At 41.6% G+C, this 23,176-nt stretch overlaps 1 protein-coding gene across 3 annotated transcripts in view; it reads left to right on the top strand.

Moving 5' to 3' along the window:
* LOC137423720 (disintegrin and metalloproteinase domain-containing protein 12) overlaps positions 1–23,176 on the top strand; it is a 205,245-nt gene that overhangs the window by 102,375 nt on the left and 79,694 nt on the right. For all 3 annotated transcript variants that reach the window (XR_013622792.1, XM_068111167.2, XM_068111166.2), the window contains exons 10-14: positions 4,000–4,084; positions 13,285–13,433; positions 13,534–13,711; positions 16,464–16,553; positions 20,652–20,847. Coding sequence is in view for 2 of the 3 variants with exons in the window: in XM_068111167.2 (XP_067967268.2) it covers positions 4,000–4,084; positions 13,285–13,433; positions 13,534–13,711; positions 16,464–16,553; positions 20,652–20,847 (698 nt within the window). In the remaining variant the exon portion in view is untranslated. The remainder of the gene's footprint in view (positions 1–3,999; positions 4,085–13,284; positions 13,434–13,533; positions 13,712–16,463; positions 16,554–20,651; positions 20,848–23,176) is intronic.

Below are 23,176 nucleotides of genomic sequence, written 5' to 3'. Positions count from 1 at the left end.
CTTACGATGCGCAGGGATACCGTGTACCTATTCTAAATCGGGGTAAACACCATGATCATTCATCCCAGCAAGCTGGTACTCAATTTGCCGACTTCGGAAGGATGACAGGCTGAGTCAACCCCCCCCGTTAATTCAGCGATCGACCGGGATTCGAACTCAGGATCCTAGGATCCCAAGCCGGCACCCGAACCGCTAGGCCAACACGAGGCTTTAAAAAAAATTGAATGTCAAGCAAAAAAGCAGCACGTACAATTTTTTAAGTCTTTGGTATGACTTTGGTGGGATTTGAATCATCCAACCTCCCAGACTCGGAGCAGACGCTCTAACCATTACACCACCAAGTCTGGTACTTTTCTGTTTTTTGGTACTGAGACGTTATTTTTTTAAAGCACGGGAAAGCAACAAAAAAACGTTATGATACATTTGTCAGTGGGGCAGCACAGAGAGATCATCAGTGAGACGTACTCTCATGTCCTATAATTAGGCCCAAGGATGCGAAGAGAGGAGTGAGATAATTTATTTAATTCTGTCTGCCTATCTGGCAGTCAAAAAAAAATGGGAAATCATTCCAAACAGGAAACTTACCTGTTATGTATTCAGAAGTTGAACAATAGTCGAGGGAGTGCCGAAGACGCCTCTCGTCTGGGGCGTCATTTGATCTAGGGCTGGCCCTGGCTGTGTCCACAAGACTTCACACATGCGCAGAGCGAGTTTTTCACTAAAATCTATATATGCAAGTACAGTACAGTAGCTTAACGATGAACTCTAAATTGAATAAGAGCAGAATAGTCTAAAGGTTCTGAAGGTCTAATAATGGTGTAAAGGAGTGAAGGTCTCACAGGCTCTTAAAATGTCTAAGAGGTGGAAAAGGGGTGTAAAGGTCTGAAAGGTACGTTTTAATATTCTCTAATTAATAGATGTAATAAATAGACATAGTCAAGGTCCAATAATACGTAATTAATAGACATACTCAAGCCTGGTGTTGGCATAACGGTTAAGGTGGATGGCTTAGGATCCCAGGGTCTTGGGTTCAAGCCCCTGTCGTTTTGTTGAACTTACACCAGGAGGGTCGACTCAGCCTGTCATCCTTCCGAGGTTGGAAAAATGAGCACCAGCTAGGTGGCAAGGGGGCACTGCAACAGCAGCACAGTCCCACTTCCAGAAAATGAGCAGCCAAGCAGCCACAGGTTGCATATTAATAAATGAATAACGAGAACGTCACTCGATAGAGCGCATAGCTCCGCTGGGCTGAACAATTTGTTTTGTATTCCACTGATAGGCCGGATCTGGATTCGGACCTGAACCCAAATCTAAGCGGCTTGTTCTGGTCACCCAACCAATTTATCCCCCAAGTTTAGTCATAACTCGTCGACAATCTTTTTAAATATCATGTTAACGCTATAATGTTATCGCTTTTCGTCCGATCTCTCAATGGTGAAGAATCACTTAATAATTAAATAATTATCATTTCCGAATCCATATTCAGATCTTCACCAAAATCGAATCGATTCTTCCTTGTCAGACACCCAACCTGTCCACCAAGTTTCATCCAAATCCATCCACAACCTTTTGAGATACCCTGCTATGTTTCGTTTTTGGCCCCATCTCCCAATGGTGAAGAATCACTTAAAAATTAAATAATTCTCATATCCGAATCCATATTCAGATCTTCACCAAAATCGAATCGATTCTTCCTTGTCAGACACACAACCTGTCCACCAAGTTTCGTCCAAATCCGTCCACATCTTTTTGAGATATCCTGCTATGTATCGTTTTTGGCCCGATCTCCCAATGGTGAAGAATCATTTAAAAAATTCCAGTAGCCGGATCCGAATCCGGATCTTCACCAAAATCTAATCATTTCGTCCTTGTCACATAGGCTACATCTCTGCCAAATTTCGTCCGAAGCTGTCAATAACTTTGAGATATGCTGCTCACAGACAAATAGACAGGGGTAAAAACATAACCTCCGTCCACCTCCGGTGGCGAAGGTAAAAATACAGGTACTCACATTCAAACAGTACATAATTAATAGGCATTAATAATATGAATAAAGAGTACGCAAAAAATGAATTTGAGTTAGGGTCTCTGAAAAGAGTCCGTTCTGAGTCAGTTCTTTTTCCGGAAGAACGCTTTTGAAAATTGGGTCGCCACGTCAAAATCCAAGATGGCCGCCTTGCGTCTTCCACTTTGCACCTTCCCTTGCAAGATGGCCGCCTTCCACTTTGCACCTTCCACTTTGCACAAATAAACGAACTACTAACTTCTAATCTGGTGTGTGGGTGTATCTACGCATAAGGAAGAACGCTATTGAAAATTGGGTCGCCACGTCAAAATCCAAGATGGCCGCCTTGCGTCTTCCACTTTGTCAACTCACATCACTTTACCGATGGGGGACTTAGGCGTAACGCTTGTTGGTAGTTAATTCATAGGTTTACAAGTTTGTATCTTGGTAAATGTTTTTGGAGGATTTGTGTTGGAGTGTCATTGCCATCCCTACATAGGAAGGCTAATGACTTCCTGATTACACACAATGCATGTATTCCTTATTAGCAAGGTTTTGCAATGAATTGTGGGGGTTTTGCAATCTATGTGTCTGTGTCTGTGTCTGTGTCTGTGTGTCTGCCCGGACCATAACTCTTTACCACTTGAGCCATTGTCATCAAATTTTCACTAAAGCTTTATTCTGATAATACGTAGAAGGTAAATTAATAATTTTGTCAAAAGGTCAAAGGTCGGCGTCACTTAAATCATTAATTTCCATCCAATTTACCTGAAATTTAAATTTATCATTTGGGTTTTGTCATCAAATTTTCAGCAAAACTTTATTTTGAGAATATGGAGAAGGCAAATTAATAATATGGTCAAAAGGTCAAAGGTCAGCGTCACCTAAAATCATCAATATTCATCCGATTGACCTGAAATTTTGAGAATTTGCATATTGGGTCACTGAATTGGCTCACCTTTCAAAAGCTACAAGCCGTTTATTTATTTATTTTTAGATCAAAAGGTTAAAGGGCAAGGTTGCGTAAAATCATCAATTTTCATCCATTTGACCTGAAATTTAAAGAATTTGCATATCAGGTCACAGAATTGGTTCACTAATCAAAACGTAGGAGTCGATTGTTTTGTTTTTTTTAGATCCAAAGGTAAAGGTTGCATAAAATGATCAATTTTCGTCCAATTGACATGAAATTTAAAGAATTTACATATTGGGGCACATAATTGGTTCACCAATGAAAAGCTCGAAGCTGATTTTTTAATTTTTTTTTAGGTCTAAAGCTCAAAGGTCAAGGCTGCATATAATCATCAATTATTAATTATTATTTATTTATTGTTTTCGTTATTGGCCTGAGTCTTTGGTATTGACCCACCCAGGAGAAGCTTGGCCAGAGTCTTCATGAATCGGCTGGCCAAGCCTGATCAACTAGTTCGGGCAGGAATTTGTAATTTGTTCAGGGTGCCGGCGATAACTCGCCCACTCTTCACGGAGCACACCTTGGCATTTTTAACGTCCACCAACTAATACCAGCAGATGGGACACCCGGCTTAACGTCCATCTGAAGGATGGCACACATATTGCTGCCTCGCTCTGCATGTGAAGCACCAGGGTGGCGGTTTATAGCCGTGGGTGTGCATACCTGTAGCCCATCCTACCAGCCTTGTACCTACTCCATAGTACTAATAACCAATTTGCTTCAACTTTACTGGGGTTCCATTTGGGATCTCAGACATGACCCGCCAGCTTCAAACAACATTTATAAATCTTTGGCCAAATGCCAGAGCATAATAATTACCTTGTATATGTTAAACATTCGTACATCATGAATAATTCATCAATAAAATAATAAACGTTTTCACATTATTCCAAGTTCCTGATGGGAATCCTTGAGCATCAGCACTTGGGAACAATTCACGTGTTGATGACGTCATTCGTGTACAATCCTCCACTTTCTGCCATAATCCATTTCCCTTGGCTCGTTGTGTTGGATTTTCCAGGGGGATCGACTTTCAAGGAGCCACCGTGGGTTTGGCTACGATTGGCACCATGTGTTCCGCCATGCAATCAGGTGCTGTGAATCAGGTAAAAACAACATTCGCTTCATTACTTTGCTTTTTATTAGAAAATTCTCCGGCAAGATGCTATTTGCATATTTTAGAGAAAATTAATTGATAACTCATCTTTACTTCAGTGATTGTCAGGTCCAATTGAATAATGGCTTCCTGGCCAACACGATGTGTCTGCAACATACTATCCTAGCTATCTGTGCCCTTCACAAGTCGACAGGATGTTGTGTGGCAGGCACACCTGTTTGTCAAGGGCTGGTGTGGCACATAGTTACAGGTCTCACAACGGTGACGGTGTTTCTATTTGATGTATGGCCCAAAGGAGGTGTGACAAGCTCAATTGGAGGTCAATGAGAAACACGTGCTTCCAGATAATCTTACCACCCCTCACCCTCCCCTCCCCCAACCCCATCTATACCCTCTTCCACAACCCTATAAAAACACCTGGCACAAAAATCGAGCAAGTAATGTTCTCGTACATACCTCGCTGCCGCCCGGCCCTATAGGTGGCGTCAGTAAGCAAGATCTACTTTGGTACTCTGCTCAATGTGGTAAAGCTTGTGGTTTTATATCATAGTTTCCACACTTCCAATACTGATGCAGGGAGTTCTCTTGACAAGATTGAGGCTCATGGAAGAGCAAGGTCACACAGTGTATGGACTGATATTGGGCCAGCAAAGCAACAGCTAGAAACAATAAGCAAGGGGAGGGACAAAGAGAGAGAGGCCCACGATGCTGGGTATGAGAGAGTGAGGGAGAGGGACAGAAAGGGAAGGAGGCGAGGGATAGAGAGAGAGGCCCATGATTATGTATGAGAGACAGAGGGAGAGGAAGGGATGGAGAGGGTAACAGAGTTGCCCATGATGCTATATATGAGGGCAGAATAGAGACAGCGAGAGAGAGGGGGAGTGATGGAGACAGAGACGCCCATGATACTATCTATGAGGGCAGAGGAGAGAGAGACGGGGGGAGGTAGCGAGAGAGACCCATCATTATGTATGACAGCATGAGAGGGCGAGGAAGGGATGGAGAGGGGGAGAGAGGGAGATACAGAGACAGTAACATAGATACATAGATAGATAGATACATAGATATATAGCTACATAGATAGATAGATACATAGATAGATAAATACATGGATACATAGACAGATACGTAGATACATAGATAGATAGATAGATACATAGATACATAAATACATAGATAAATACATAGATAGATAGACAGATACATTGATAGATAGATACATACATAGAGAAATAGATGGATAGATAGATAGATACATATATCGAAAGATAGCTACATATATAGATAGATAGATACATACATAGATAGATAGATAGATACATAGATAGATAGATACATACATAAATAGATAGATGCATCGGTCAATAGATGGATGCATTGATAGATAGATCGATGCATAGATAGATATATAGATACATAGATAGATAGATACATGGATACATAGACAGATACATAGATACATAGATAGAAAGATACATAGATACATAGACAGATACATAGATACATAGATAGATAGATACATAGATACATAGATAAATACATACATACATACATAGATACAGAGATAGATAGACACATACACAGATAGATACATCGATAGATACATAGATACATAGACAGATAGACAGATACATTGATAGATAGATACATACATAGAGAAATAGATGGATAGATAGATAGATACATATATAGATAGATAGCTACATATATAGATACATAGATAGATACATATATAGATAGATAGCTACATATATAGATAAATAGATAGATTGATAGATACATAGATAGATAGATTGATAGATACACAGATAGATAGATACACAGATAGATATATACATAGATACATAGATAGATACATAGATAGATAGACAGATATATATATATATATATACACACACACACACACATAGATAGATAGATAGATGCATAGATAGATAGATGCATATATATATATATAGACACATAGATAGATAGACACATAGATACATAGATACATCGATAGATACAGAGATAGATAGATAGATAGATACATAGATAGATGCATAGGTCAATAGATGGATGCATCGATAGATAGATAGATACAGAGATAGATAGATAGATACATACATAGATATATAGATAGAAACATAGATAGATATAAACATAGATACATAGATACATCGATAGATACATAGATAGATAGATAGATGCATAGGTGAATAGATGGATGCATCGATAGATAGACAGATAGATGCATAGATAGATATATAGATACAGAGATAGATAGATACATACATAGATATATAGATAGATACATAGACAGATAGATACATAGATACATAGATAGATAGATACATAGATACATCGATAAATAGATACATATATACATACATTCATACATAGATAGACACATCGACAGATAGATAGATACATTAATACATAGACAGGTAGATAGATAGATACATTGATAGATAGATAGATACATGCATACATAGAGAGATAGATGGATAGATAGATAGAGACATAGATAGATACATACATAGATAGATACATAGATAGATAGATCGATGCATAGATCAATAGATGGATGCATTGATAGATAGATAGATGCATCGATAGATATATAGATACATAGATACATAGATAGACACATAGATACATAGATAGATACATAGATAGATACATAGATAAATAGATACATAGATACATAGATAGATAGACACATAGATCGAGAGATACATAGATAGATAGATAGATAGAGAGATATATAGATACATAGATAGATAGATACATAGGTGGATAGATACATAGATAGATAGATACATAGATAGATAGATACATATATAGATAGATACATAGATAGATAGATACATAGATAGATAGATACATAGATTCATAGATATAGACAGAAAATAATTAGAGAGAGAGAGAGAGAGAGAGAGAGAGAGAGAGAGAGAGAGAGAGAGAGAGAGAGAGAGAGAGAGAGAGAGAGAGAGAGAGAGAGAGAGAGAGAGACAGACAGACAGACAGACAGACAGACAGAGACAGACAGACAGACACGCAGAGACCCATGATGCTGTGTATGGCAGAGAGAGAAGGATAGAAAGGAAGGGGGAGGGATATATATATATATATATATAGACCCATGGTAATGTATTAGGGAGAAGGAGAGAGAAGGGGGTAGGGCGTGTTGAAGAGTTCTGCTGCAACACCGTAAACATTTCTGTTGATTGCATACAATCATTTGTTGATCATGGATAATGTTTGGAATCGCAATGCAAACATCAGGTTTACCATTTGGAATCATTTTGGGAATCGAACGTGCACGCGTCCACCCGATGAGTACGTGACCTCTGACCTATCCTGTCGGTCGAGCATATTTATCATTAGTTACATTTTTCTTCAGTATAAAATTGATCGTCACACAGTGCTGTCCCCAACCAAATGCCACACTGTTCATCGCCATTTTGGAATCGCCCACAATGCTCGTGTAGCTGTAAGATCACGTCCCACAGGTATCCCCGATATGATTCTACATTTTCAGTGATATTTTACCTGTTTCAATGGCAAAAAGTTCAGGTTAACCTTGACTCACCCTCATAGTTCCCAGAGTTTTCATTGAAATCAGGATCATGAATATCTCAAAATGAAATCGTGGAAAGCCTTGGGGGCATTTAGCTAAAGCATCCGTTTTAAGGAGGAAATGAGCAAATGTAATTTGGTCTACGATGATGTACCTCCCAGGTAACCTGCGCTCATCATGATGAACTCCTCGGGAGACCACTGGGTAGGCACGTAACGCTAAACGCTGCGTTTTAAAAGCATTTAAATCCATAGAAAGATGATTACTAAATGACTGTACTTTGTTTTCAATCATTTTATTTCAGCATCCTGAAAGGCCTCAAGCCAAACGCACCAGGAAGGTTTTGTAAGCAATGAGGGTACTCAGGTGCCCATTACACGAGGCATTCAGAATGTTTGTCCTCAGGTGAGGTGAGGTAAAGCACTCGACTCTGGAATGTTCCTTGAGAGATGTTCAAGTACTTGAACCACTTCCTTGGCTTTGTTTCATCTCACAGCTGGGCATGCTGTACACTCAGTCATGTGAAAATGTACACTCTTCCTCTTCATCGTTTTATTTCCCCGCGCGCACGAAGCGTAAAGAGGGGTTAAGCAATTGGTTCACTTTACCTGTCTGTCTGTCTGTCTATCAACGTCAGGTTATGATCGAGGACAACTTAATTTGAATTTAATGTTATATTTTTACCCTGCGCTCGTGAAGCGAAAAGCAGGATTTAGGCATTCAGGTGCGTACGTGTGGCGTACGTACTGCGTGCGTACGTACGTATGGTGTGTCTATACTTAAAATTCATTTTCTCGGCAACCGTTGGTCCGATTGACACAAAAGTTTACCATAGGAGCGCCTCCGCTTGTAGATATTTTTTATTCATAATTATGACGTCATAGGTCACGTGGTATGGATGCCATCTTGGAAAAACGTTGCACCTCTGTCTTCCAAACCACTCAATGGAAAAAGTTGAAACTGGGCTCATTGTGAGGTACTCCCCATGGGGAATAAGATATGATGACGTCATCAGTGCCTTCATTATGACGTCATAATTCGAGAAGTACAACACTTGATCTGATCAGTGACACGAAATTTGGACTAAAGTAACGTGTTGAATAAGGTGGTGTAAAAGACGCTGCATCAATGGTGTAAACTTCCAAAATTTGGACTAAAGTAACGTGTTAAATAAGGTGGTGTAAAAGACGCTGCATCAATGGTGTAAACTTCCAAAATTTGGACTAAAGTAACGTGTTAAATAAGGTGGTGTAAAAGACGCTGCATCAATGGTGTAAACCTCCAAAAAAAAATTCTGCAATCTGTAAAATATCCATTTTATTTTAATTCAATTATGCACTTGAACAATGTAGAACACAAATAATCTCTTGGCACTTTAAAAACCCTTCAGTTTAGCAATACTTGGACAAAATATGACGGCTTTTTAAATCATCAGGACCAATCAAATTTGCCGCTCATAGACCACGCCCATCTCCTTGTTTCTCAAGACAGCATGGGGTGTCTATATGAACTTTATAGTTTCCTTCCCTTATTAGAGAAGGTCGTTCTAATTGACTGTGGCTCTAATCTTCCTCCTTATGTATTTCCCACTTGAAAACAGATAGTCTTGATCAAACCATTTCAGTTGAGATCCGTCTACCCATGTCTGATTTGCCGAACCATGAATATCATTAACTTACGTTGGAGCCCAATTGGTCAATTTAAGAGGAGCACATCCTAGAGTGTGGAATTAAAGAAGTTTCATTGATGAACTACATGGTATTCATAGAATACTTACCTTGCGCAGTCAACTTGTTGCGACCCAACTCTCCTGTTTTTTGAACATTTTTTTCTTTGATCCAATATGGCTGCAAGATCATGTGAGCAATGACATCATCAATTTATATTCTCTAATATAATTGTTGCATAGATCATGCTCAATACCTTTCAAACTGATCAGACTAAGCATTGTCCCTGTCGAATTATGACGTCATAATTATGGCACCAATGACGTCATCGTTAACAACACCTATTCCCCATATGGAGTTATTTACAATGAGCCATGTTTCAATTTTTTCCATGCAGCGGTTTTGGAGATAAAGAGGTGTAACATTTTTTGGTTTTTCCAAGATGGCGCCTGTACCACATGACCTATGACGTCATGATTATCATTAAAATATTCTAAAGGAGGAGGCGCTCCTTTGGTGTAAATTTCGTGACCATCAGACCAACAGTTGCTGAGAAAAAAAATTCGTAATGATTGGATGGATGTGTTGTATTTGTGGAATTATGACGTCATGACGAAGGCACCGATGACATAATCATTAACATATCTTATTCCCCATGTGGAGTAGTTGACAATGAGCCAAGTCTCAATTTTTTCCATGAGTGGTTTCAGAGATATAGAGGTGCGAAGTTTTTCCAAGATGGCGCCGGTACCACGTGACCTATGGCGTCATAATAATCATTAAAAAATTATACAGGAGGAGGCCCTCCTATGGTGAAAATTTCATGTCAATCGGACCAACGGTTGCTGAGAAAATGGATTTTTAAAATGTAAACACGTACGGCACATGTACGTAACTGAATGCTTAACCTCGCTTTTCGCTTCGCGAGCGCAGGGTAATGATAACCGCCTGTCAAGGATTTGGTGCCTCCATTACGACGTCTTCCACCGTCCGAGCCATGCCCCGAGGCAACTACTGAGAACATCATCATTAAACGCAAAACTACAGGACACACCAATGATTGGCCGTCTGACAGGTCGTGTGAAATATCCTCGAATGGGAAGAGAATCCTGTGTCAAAATCTCAGACAAATCCTCAATGATGTGACGAATGCTCAAGAATATTTTCCACCAATCTTTACATCCACCGTGCTAGGAATGCTGGAGAATCCCATCCACAACCCATGGAAAATTGGCAGCAGACGTTGGGTAAGAGCCAGCCTGTGGTTAGACCATGGGAAGTCCTTTCAAGATATTCAATGGCCTCACATAAAGACTTGTTTAATTGTCAATACATCGTGTGTGTCCTTCGGTAGGATGGTGTAGGTTTCTATATGACTTAAGTGGAAGCAGATATCTCATTTTATAAGGTTTTATCCTCTCATTTGTTTGGCCTTGGGCTTCATCACCAGCTGAATGGCTTCGTCCTCCACAAACGATGATATTTATTTGAAAGAGTAAATTAATTATACAGATTGTGGAGAACTGAAAGGGGGCATTAAACACGAGACGCTCATAATTGCTTTTGTATACAAAGTCGAGGCTCATGGAAGAGCTAGAGCATAGAACAGGACAGATAACACAGTGAAAATGGAGGAGACGCATCAAATACAGGGGGGAAGGGCACAACAGAGGAACACTTGGTGGAAGAATGGGTGAGGGGAAGAATGACAGGAAGAGAAGTGGAATAACCACACAGGGGGTGAACAATCCAGGTAGAATCTCAAACACAGCAAGAAGAGGAAGGAAAAACTGGGGATGAAACAAAATGGAACAAAAAAAACCGGGAAGGAGCGAGAGAGGGACGAGGGGAGGAAGACACAATTACCTTGAGAGGAAAAGGTGAGCTTGAGGGTGGGGGTTAATGAGGGTATAAAAGATCATGAGTATGGAATGGAGTCTTGGAGATGATCTGAGGTGGTGGTGGTTGTGGTGGTTGTGGTGGTGGTGGTGGTGGTGGTGGTGTACATCTATCTAGAAGCCCTGGAAGGAACAATGGGATTGACCAGAATGTTGTAGTTGGTTCCACAGGTGAGAGAAAAGAGGAACGAATGAGTGGAGGTGAGCAGTGATTCTGAACTGCAGCAGTTTCACCAGGAGGTGGTTGCTGGCAGACCCTGAGGAAAACTGGGGGGAAGGTGGGGAGGTGGACAGAGCACAGGAAGGACAGAGGGTACAAGACCAGAAAGGGGGTGCCTGAAGACAGGGACCACTCACCGATGTGAAAGTGATATAGGCCCACAGACTCAGCTTCGTCGTGGGAGATCCCAATGATTTTGAGGGCCTCGGTTTCCATGGCATCAAGAAGGGCAAGGTGCAAAGCAGGGGCTCCTACCCAAAGGGGAGAGCAGTACTCCATATAACTGTGGATTATGGCCTTGTATGTTGTTGGAAGCTCAGATTCCCCAAGGAACAACCTTGCACGACCGAGGATGCCCAGCCGGAGACTTGCTTTGGAGGCCAACTTGGATCTGTGGTTTACTCAATGAAGATCATGGTTGATGGTGAAGTCAAATCCAGGTCCAAGAAAGGGCAACATTCTTTATTTTTCAATATTCTGATTCAGACGGACCATACTCTATTTCCAGGGTGTTGGCGCTGCCGAGGCAGTTTCTTGACATGGATTACACGGCATGCTTTACCATTGCCTCCCCAGAAATAGAGAACGTAGTTGTTTGTACATATTGTATGTATTGCTCAATATTCAGGTACCTCCAGAATATAATTAGTAAGGAAGTATCTTTCTTCCTCGTAGGAAATACTTGTGTTGACCGATAGAGGAAGTTTGTATTCTTGGACTATTGTGAGTATGTCCTTCAGAGACCTTTTTGAACCAATCCTGTTGGGTTATTGTTTCAAAAAGTTTACATTTTGTTCTGCTTTTCAATGATTATCCATTCATCTGCTTACACGAGGAAACTGTTTTGTTCAACTGAGTTTATTTAATTACATAGACATATTCTTCCTTATGACCCTTGCCAGAGAGGGTATTGCATTTGAGTCCGTTTGTCTGTTTGTCTGTCTGTTTGTTTGTTTGTCTGCACAGAATAAATATGATTATCTCTGCAACCGTTGGTCCGATTGACAGGAAATTTTTTACCAGAGGTGCATCTCTTCCTATAAAATTTTCAATGACAATTATGACATCATAGATCACGTGGTGCGGCCGCCATCTTGGAAATACCGAAAAAATTTGCACCTCTATATCTCCGAAAGTGCTGAATAGAAAAAATTGAGACATGGCTCATTGTAAAGAACTCTCCATGTGGAATAACATCTGTGAATGATGATGTCATAGGTCCCTCCATTATGAGGTCATAATTCGACAAGTACAAAACATCTTATCAAGATGAAATTTATTGAGCGTCATGTCGGCATAAATTGGTGGAGAAAGAAAATAACGACGATGTCATCGGTCACGTGGTTCTGCCGCAATCTTGGAAAAACCGAAAAATTTGCACCTCTATATCTCCGAAAGTGCTGAATAGAAAAAGTTGAAACATGGCTCATTGTAAAGAGCTCTCCATGGGGAATAAAATATGTTAATGATGATGTCATAGGTGCCTCCATTATGACGTCATAATTCGGCAAGTACAAAACTTCATCCGATCAAGATGAAATTTCTTGAGCATAATCTGGGAATAAATTAATGGAGAAAATAAATAATGCTGACGCATCGATCACGTGGTTCGACCGCCATATTTGTTTTAATGAAAAAGCCTTAAAAAGCACTGAAAATACATCCTGGTGAGTGTTTGCAATCTCTGGTTGCTCCTTTTCTTGTTGACATTATGAAATATCTGTATTTGTGAAGGCGTTTGATATCCTCCGCTCACATCTCCCCCTGTTTCCGTTTCCTTACTTTCCTCCCCCCCCTCAATTATTCCACTCATTTTCTTGCCTCTATGGACTTGCCCCACAGGACCATAGTCGCAGCGCAGTAGGTGTGGCCACAACAATGGCACACGAGATGGGCCATAACTTTGGCATGCAGCATGACCTGCAAGAGCGAGGTTGTCGTTGTTCCACACCCGACCACCTGGGCGGCTGCATTCTGAAGCCCAATGTTGGGTAAGGTATAAGGTTCACAGCATCCAATCATATACGTCAACACTATTTGCACATCATTGGCCACCTGAGGTTCACGTCTTGCTCTGCTTCTTGTATCCAGATCTCAATATCCTCACCACTTCAGCAGCTGCAGTGAGAACGACTACACCGACTTCCTTATCCGAGGGACGGCACAGTGTCTGCTTAAGCCACCAGCAAGCGATGAGCTGTATGGTGGTGCTGTTTGTGGAAACCTTTTCTTGGATGACGGAGAAGATTGTGACTGTGGTACACAAGAGGTACCTGTCAGCCATTATAATGTTGTTCTGTACAGGATTCCTGATAAGCTCTGCAATGGAATTTAATTAGATCTTAGTAATGAAGGCAGAAGCACATGTACAGACTGGACTTGTACCTAAGATTGCTTAGTTTGTCTCTTTGTCTATTTCCACTTAATCGTTGTTGTCTTTTGAGGGATCTCTCAGGGTGTGTGAAATCAGTTTGGTTGTACCTTTTTCCCATCCGGTTCATCATTCTCTTACCTGGTCATTCGGAATTGATGTTGACGAGGTTGCTGATCATGGTTTGGGGCAAAACCAATGGGGCAAGGCTCAGGTCTGACGTGTGCATGCGTAGTATTTCCATGGTGGGGAGGGACTTGGATCACGTGACTGAAATAAGCAGACAGCGATACCAACCGTCATTTCGGTCATCTTCTTACATATAGCACTAATTGTGGTGAACTGTGTGTGTAGGTGGAGGATTATTTGACACGAAATCCTCTTATGACCCCGAGCACGCAAATCATTTAAAAAGCGGGGTTAAGCAATTGGGTCACTTTTTAGTCTGTCTGTCTACAAAAGTCCGTTTATGATTGTTTCAATTTAAACATTTAATTTTAAAGACAAATTTGAGCATTATTCTGCCTGTCTGTCTGTCTGTCTGTCTGTCTGTCAATCAAACAAAATTGAAAATCATTCCAAACAGGAAACTTAGTTTTTTGTGAGAGGGGGGGGGGGGGAGTAGGGAGGGGGTCTGTATACATATTCGAGGATGGTGGAAGGTCGAGTACACTGAATGGATTAGGACTTAACAGACAAAAACAGCAAAAGCAAAACAAACACGCGAAAAGCAAAACACGCAAAAGGAGCAGAAAAGGCAGGGGGAAGTACAAACAGCCAAGGTAGAGGGAGACTTGGATAAACAATGAGTGTGGGGAGGAATTGGCAGCAGTAGGGGATGCATGGGGAGTATAAGATCGATACAAAAGGAAACTCCAAGGAGAGAAAACTGGGAAATTGGAAGGATGAGGGATTTGTTATTACTTGCAAATCAAAGATTTTTCAAGTATACTGTATTGGTTGGTCTTGTGTGTTGTTCTGTCTCTGTCTATCTGTCCATTTGTCTGTCTGTCTGTCAATCGTCTACAGCTCACAATTTTAAACTGATCTTCACAAAACTTCGGGCACCAGATGGTAGAGTTGGTCATCAGGAAGAAGCCGATTGATTTTGAGGCCAAAGGTCAACTCAAGGTGAAACTCCCAAAATCATCAATTTTCATCTGATTTACCTGATGATTAAACAGCAACTGCATAGTGCTTCGCTGAATTGGGAAACCCACTATTTTAAGGTCAAAATGTCAAAGGTCAACTCAAGGTGAAACTCCCAAAATCATCAATTTTCATCTGATTTACCTGATGATTAAACAGCAACTGCATAGTGCTTCGCTGAATTGGGAAACCCACTATTTTAAGGTCAAAATGTCAAAGGTCAACTCAAGGTGAAACTCCCAAAATCATCAATTTTCATCTGATTTACCTGATGATTAAACAGCAACTGCATAGTGCCTCGCTGAATTGGGAAACCCACTATTTTAAGCTTAAAAGGTCAACTCAAGGTCAAACTTCTAAATCATCAATTTTCACCTGAAAATCGTCATTTTTCATCCGATTAACCTGAAAATTAAAGACCAATTCTATTGTACATCACGGAATTGGGAAACCATCTATCTTCCAGCTGTGGGGGCCTGGTCTGTGGGAAAAGCCATCGTCTCATTTGTACGGGCTTTGTGATTCACTTTCCTGGTCAAGTATTGAGTCCTTCACAGCGAAGCCTGTCACGCCTTTTAGAGAATCACCCCCACCCATTTTGTGATGCACTTAGCCTCTCCCCGCTCGGCTGCTATTGGTTCAGGGCCCAGTCTGGGGGTGTGGCGAACCCTTACCTAATGGATACTCATTGCCTTTGGCGCTTTTTCTGGAATGGTGGCTTACCTGCCCAAACCTGGGCCTGGCGGCCTATCGGACTCTTGTAAAGACATTTAGGACAGATTGTAAAGGTGAGAACATTAAAAAGGGTATCATAGGATGGTGGTTTCAGACACAAACGTGTTGAGCAGGTTGACACCAGATTTCTTTAATATAATGATGCATAATGTATATCATGATTATTAAATTAACTCACATTTATGCTAAAACATTCAACATGGAAGATCACTTCACTGTATGATGCAAATTACCCCCAAAAAGTCATTCCCACAACAATATCATAATCCAAATTTATTACTTTTGAGCAAATGTGGAGAAATGTTGTGGTTGAACGATGGATGATCTATGGTCGTGATTCGTTTGTGGGTTGAATGTTGGATGTCCAATGGTCGTGAATGGTTGTGGTTGAATGTGGGATATTCTATGGCAATGAATCGTTGTCATTAAACGTGGATTTCCTATGGTAATGAATGGTTATGGCGGAATGTTGGATATCCTATGGGAGTGAATGGTTGTGGGTAAATGCTGGATTTGCTATGGTGGTGAATCGTTGTGGTCCACCGTTGGATGTTCTGTGGTGGCATTTTCGAGCACCCACGTACAGTCATATTTGCAAGGCGCCATGTGTCCATTTGTAGCTTCTCGTGACAGGGTATAAGGGATTGTTTTGGGTTCTGTTCGTCTGGGAGATAAAAGACAGGCAGTTCGCTCACGGCAAAGTGCCATGACCATGGAATTTGAAACGCTCCAGCTATGTTCGCTTCCCATCCATTCCCCACCGCAGGAATGCAACAACCCGTGCTGCGATGCCCGGACGTGTCGCCTCAAGCCTGGAGCTCAATGTGCCCAGGGATCTTGCTGCCAATCCTGCCAGGTACGCCAATCGTGTCCTCTTTCACCTGCATGGTGATTACTTCTTCTCGTGCCGTTACAGAAAGCAAAGGTAACTGTGGCGTTTGTCACGAAAACCTCGTTTGGGGCAAATTGTTTGTTATCGGATTGTAGTTGGTGAGAGGAACCGAACAAATGGATATTGTTGTTTCAGACCTGCTCTTTCAGATATAGTATACCACCTTTAGAGGCCATTTTCCCCGCAGAGCACAGGTTGGCCTTTTTTGGGCACCGTGGTCCCCTATTTTGAAGCAATGTTTTATGGCCGGATGCCCTTCCTGCCGCCAACCCTGTTAGTCGCCTCTTGAGACACATAGGGAATTATCAGTGAACTGGTACTCAATTTGCCGACCTCGGAAGGAAGACAGGTTGAGTCAACCCCCCTGGCGTTAATTCAGCGATCGACCGGGATTCGAACCCAGGATCCTAGGATCCCAAGCCGCACCCTAACCGCTAAGCCAAGCCAACACAATTTATTCCTCTTTCAGATATAGTGAGAGCTTGAAATGGAATGTCAGCTCGTCTTGGCCAAGTGTAATTCTATTGGCGGAATAAATAGCGCCAAATGCTCACTCGATGCAGAGGGAAAGGCGAACGACACAAACTAGTCATTGAAAAGTCATTCACTTTCAGTTCGGGCAGCATTGTCGGAAGCACACGCAAACTATCTGCTCAAGGATCCATCAGGTCACATGGGAGTTTAATGTTGAGTGATCTCCTCGGGTGCGTATTGCTTCCGACAATGCTGCCCGTTATTATCCAGAGGCACTCGCTGAAAGGAGCACTCTTGACACGGCTTGATTGTGACCGTGCGGCTCGAGCTCGGCGTCTAGCCGTGCATGCCAAACTGCACACAACCGCACTCTGTTGCCGTGCACTCTCACCGCCGATTGGTCATCATCCGGGTCTCCTGAGGGCCACTTATGGAGCTGCTGGCCCGATGCTTCCATTGAACAGCTGTGCGGCTGGAGGAAGCATGCGTACCCATGAGCTTGATTGGTCGAGGCCGATGCATACAATGATCTTGGAATCTCACCTGCTGCTCGTTTCGTTGTTTTTGGTGGGGTTTTTTTCCCCCAATGGAGACAATCTCCAGTTGAAACATTTTAGACTCATTTCCCTCACAGTTGAGGCTTTGTATCGAGGCAATCCTATTCTTCAGTTGAACCGGTCGTGATGTGAGGAAGACGAAGGGGGTTATGTTAGGTTGATGAGTTGTGGGAAAGGGTTATGAGTTTTGGAAAGATTTTTTTTGTATACAAAGTCAAGGCTCGTGGAAGAGCTAGAACACCTCTGGGCCGGTGCTCCTGCCTCACACCTAGCTCGGCTTCACGCTGTTGAAACCAAAGCTTTCAGAATCATTGGAATCTCCCGCGCTGAAGCTAACTCCGAGGGGCCTTTCACTTACTCACCGCAGGCAGGTTGGTGGTCTTTCTGTCTTCTACCGACTCCTCTCTGGCCTTGCTCCCCCAGCTCTATCTGACCTCTGTCCCCCCAATATTCATACAGGTCGAACAAGATCTGCCTGCAACCCTCTTATGGTTAAACTGCCAAAATCAAGACTCTCTGCTCACCTTCACTCCTTCATTCCCCTTTTTTCCCGCCTCTGGAACAAACTCCCTCACTCTCTTCAATCCCACTCCACCCTCCAGGTCTTTAAAACAGCTGTTCACCACCATCTCTTATCTTCCACCATCCAAAACCTTGATCTTTTCTACCCCCGCTAATTCACCCCAGATCCACTTTTCTGAAATACCAACTTCTTTCCTGGAAGTCCTTGGTGTCCTTGTGTTTTATACTTCTCCCACCCCCCCCCCCCCCATACCTCCTCCACCAAGTCCTCTCCCTCCCACAGATCTCCCGATGTCCCTGCTCTCAAATGTTGTGTTTGTGTGCTTCCCCCTCTCTCCCCATCTTGCCTACTGCTCCCCTTATTATATGTTTTATGTGTCTGTTTGATTTTTTGTGTGTGATTAATGTTAGCTCTTTCACGAGCCTCGATCTTGTATACAAAAAAAAAAAAAACCACTGAATGGATCAGGACATAACAGAACAAAATGAACATTAGACAGAGGGGAGACACAAACAGGAGGACCAAAGGGACCAAATTGACGAAGATGGACAAACAAGGCTTACGGGTAAAAATGTGGTGGTAAGGGGATGCAGGGGTGGACAAGATACACACAGGAGCAAACTCTCGGGAACGAAAAACTGGGAATTTGGGGGCGAAAAACCTGGGGGAGTGAGGGGTGGTTTAACGGGTATAGAAAAGATCATGATTTCTGATGGGGGATGATCTGAGATGGTAGTGAACAGCTGTCTTGAAGACTTGGAGAACAGAATGAGATTGAAGAGAATGTGGAAGTCAATTCTACAAGTGGGAAAAAGAGGTACATATGTGTGGAGGTGAGCAATGATTCTGGATTTTGCGAGTTTCACCGGAATGGGGTTTGATGGTGGGTGGACCGTGTGCACGCCGCAGAAGCCAAAGCGTGGAAAGAGCAGAGGGCGCAAGACCAGAAAGGGGGCAGAACAATACGGAGACGACTGATCCGTGTGTGATGTGAAAGTAGCAGGCCCATAGACTCGGCTTCATCACGAGAGATTCAAATGATCTTGAAGGATTGTGGAGAAAAGTGAAAGACAATTAGGACAGATCTCCACAAGGGTTTGCCACGATATCTACCCAAAATGGACATCGTTCAATGACCACCTGGAATAGTGTCGGATGTAGTCTTTGGTGTAGCCCTGTCATTATGGTGGCAACTTTGAGTGGTCCTGTCTGGGTTTGATTCAAATTGGAAGATGAACCTATGATGATTGATTATGGTGATCATGGTGGTGATGGATCGGGGATGATGTTTAGGTGTTTTACAGTTTGCTTCTGTAACCACCTTGTCCACCCCATGTGTCCTCCTCTTCCTCTCATTCTTCCCCACACTCATTGTTTGTCCAAGTCTCCCTCTATTTTGTCCTGCAACCCTGCTCTTGGTGTCCCCACCACCCCCTCTCTACTGTTCCTTTTGTTCTGCTCTATCCTGATTCATTCAGTCTTCCAGCTCTTCTACGAGCTTTGACTCTGTATTCAAAAAATATAATATATATAAAAAACAAGCTTGTAAAACATGGAATCTCTTCATATATGTCACATGTAAGAAATATAACATTGTCCTTTTAGGATGACAAGATTGTCACATCGTCTCTGGCTCTGGATATAGAATTGTATCCCCAAGTTAGACAAATGTCATGCCATCTGACATGACGGCATCTTTTGAAACATCTTACAGCTTCATGTGTCTAAAGTGGACAGATACACTCTACTAATGTGTTAAGTATGGGAGTTATCCCACTCCTCCCTCCAGATCTGTAAAACAGCTGTTCACCACCATCTCTTAGCTTCCCCCATCCAAAACCTTGATCTTTTCTACCCCCGTTAATTCACCCCAGATCCACTTTTTTGAAATTCCGACTTCTTTCCTGGAAGTCCTAGCAGTGTCCATGTGTTTTTATACCTCTCCCACCCCCGCCCCACTTCCCACGCCTCCTCCCCCCAAGCCCTCTCCCTCCCACAGATCTCCCGATGTCCCTGCTCTCAAATGTTGTACTTGTGTGCTTCCCTCTCTCTCCCCATCTTGTCTCCCGCTCCCTTTATCTTATGTTTTATGTGCCAGTTTGTCTTTTTGTGATTAATGTTAGGTCTCACGCGATCCTTGATCTTGTATACAAAAAAGAAAAAGAAAAAAAGTAAGATGTGTATAATGTATATGCTTCAAGTAAGATTAGTAAATGTAATGTCGATATTAAAAACTTCAATGAAATGTAAGCAAACGGATTAAAGAAAGTTGAGAATGGATTTTACTCAAGCATATGATGCCTCTTATACTGGTAATCATGATCATGTTCCAAGTATCCATCTTTGGCGAAGTTTTCCGCATTCTCTTTGTTAAATGATGTGATGACAGGACAAACTATCGATTTACATTCTCATTGAGGTGTTGGCTCGTACAGCAGATGACAATCTACGGTGAATAGACAGGCCTTGCGATCATGCCAGCGCACTCATTTTAATTCCTTTGTGCAGGTAAAGAAGGCAGGGGAGCAGTGCAGAGAGAAAAAAGGTGATTGTGATTTGCCAGAGGTTTGTGATGGTCAATCATCTGACTGTCCTGCCAATCTGAACCGCATGGACGGCACACCTTGTCACAATGGACAGGCTTTCTGCTTCAATGGTGCCTGTCCACTGCTTAACAAGCAATGCCAGATGCTCTGGGGAACTGGTGAGTCTCATAAAGATTTTTTTTAAACGAAAATTACCTTTGAAATTCTGTTTAAACAAAACAAGATCATTTTATGTGTTTTAATACTTCGGTCTTTCACAGACTACAACTAAGCTGGAATTTGGTGTGTGTGTGTGTGTGTGTGTGTGTGTGTGTGTGTGTGTGTGTGTGTGTGTGTGTGTGTGTGTTTGTGCGTGTGTGTGTGTGTGTGTGTGTGTGTGTGTGTGTGTGTTTGTGTGTGAGAGAGAACGTGTACACATACATCGGTACACAGATTGAATACATATTCTACTGCTTCAATCACATATGTATCTATGTGTTGTGTTTGTATGTATGTACACATGTATGTATTATATTTATGTATGTACACATGATTGTGTTGTGTTTGTATGTATGTGTGCAAGTATGTGTTGTTTGTATGTATGTGTGCATGTATGTGTTGTGTTTGTATGTATGTACACATGTATGTGTTGTGTTTGTATGTATGTATGCATATATGTGTTGTGTTTGTATGTACACATATATGTGTTGTGTTTGTTTGCATGTCTGCATGTATGTACTGTTTGTATGTATGTATGCATGTATGTGTTGTGTGTTTGTATGTATGTGCACATGTATGTGTTGTGTTTGTATGTATGTATGCATGTTTCTGTTGTTTGTATGCATGTATGTGTTGTGTTTGTATGTATGTATGCATGTTTCTGTTGTTTGTATGCATGTATGTGTTGTGTTTGTATGTATGTATGTACACATGTATGTGTTGTGTTTGTATGTATGTACGCATGTATGTGTTGTTTGTATGTCTGCATGTATGTACTGTTTGTATGTATGTATGCATATATGTGTTGTTTGTATGTACCATGTATGTATGCATGTATGTTTTGTGTTTGTTTGTATGTACCCATGTATGTGTTGTGTTTGCATGTATGTGTTGTGTTTTATGTATGTACGAGTATTATAAATCTACACTTTGATTAAACGTGTTACTACTGAATCAATTCCACTGTGCCAAGGTGTACCCGCACTCACTTTCAAATTTATAACCAGATGGTATTCATAGAATACTTAACCTGTGCAGTCAAATTGGTGCGAGTGAACTCTTTTGTTTTTGAAGGTTTTTTTTTCTTTGATCCAATATGGCTGACGGACCACGTGACAAATTTATATTCTCTAATATAATTGTTGTGTCGATCACGCTCAATAAATTTCAAAATGATCAGACTAAGCGTTCTCCCTGTCAATTTATGACGTCATAAGGAAGGCACCAATGACGTCATCATTAATGTATCTTATTCCGCATGAGGAGTACTTGAGAATGAGCCATGTTTCAATGTTTTCCATAGAGCTGGGTCAGAGATATAAAGGGGCAAAGTTTTTCGGTTTTTGCAAGATGGCGCCTTTACCGCTGAACTATGACGTCATAATTATCATTAAAATATTCTACAGGAAGAGGCACTCCTATGGTGAAAATTTCGTGTCAATCGGTCCAAGAATTGCGGAGAAAAAAAATTCATACTGATCGAATCAAGCATACTTGTCGAATTATGACGTCATAATTACGGTACTGATTACATCATCATTAATATATCTTATTCCCCAAGGGGAGTGCTTGACCTTGAGCCATATTTCAATTTTTTCCATGAGTGGTTTCGGAGATAGAAAGGTGTAAGTTTTTTAGATTTTTCCAAGATGGCGCCTGTACCACGTTTTCAATGACGTCATAATTATCATTAGAACAATTCTACAGGAGAAGCCGCTCATATTCTGAAAAATTCGTGTTCTTCGAACTAACAGTTGCAGAGGAAATTTTTATTTCATACTTATCAGATCAAGCGTTGTACTTGTCGAATTATGATGTTATAATGGAGGCACCTATGACATCATCATTAACATATCTTATTACCCGTGGGGTGTACTTGACAATGAGCCATGTTCCAATTTTTTCCATTAAGCGGTTTGGGAGATATAGAGGTGCAACGTTTTTCCAAGATGGCGTCCGTACCACGTGACATATGACGTCATAATTATCAGCAAAAAAATCTACAGGCAGAGGCGCTCCTACGGTAAAATTTCATGTCAATCGAACCAACGGTTGCCGAGAAAATGAATTTTTAAAATGCAGACACGGCACACGTTCGTAGGCGATTGCTTACCCCCGCTTTTCGCTTCGCGAGCGCAGGGTAACAAGGAAGCTGTAAGCAGTCTATCTCAGTCCACTGCAGGAGATAGGCCTCCCTAAACTGATGTTAATGGGTGTTTGGCATACTCCCCATGCTTTTCACGTGGTAGTTGTAATACAAACTTGAATTTTTTTTTTTTTAATCAGATG

This window comes from Myxine glutinosa, chromosome 3 (assembly GCF_964187855.1).
Source record: "Myxine glutinosa chromosome 3, kmMyxGlut1.1, whole genome shotgun sequence".
Classification (NCBI taxonomy): Eukaryota; Metazoa; Chordata; class Myxini; order Myxiniformes; family Myxinidae; genus Myxine; species Myxine glutinosa.
Note: the sequence above shows the minus strand (reverse complement) of the source record. Positions and strands in the feature narration are given on the sequence as shown.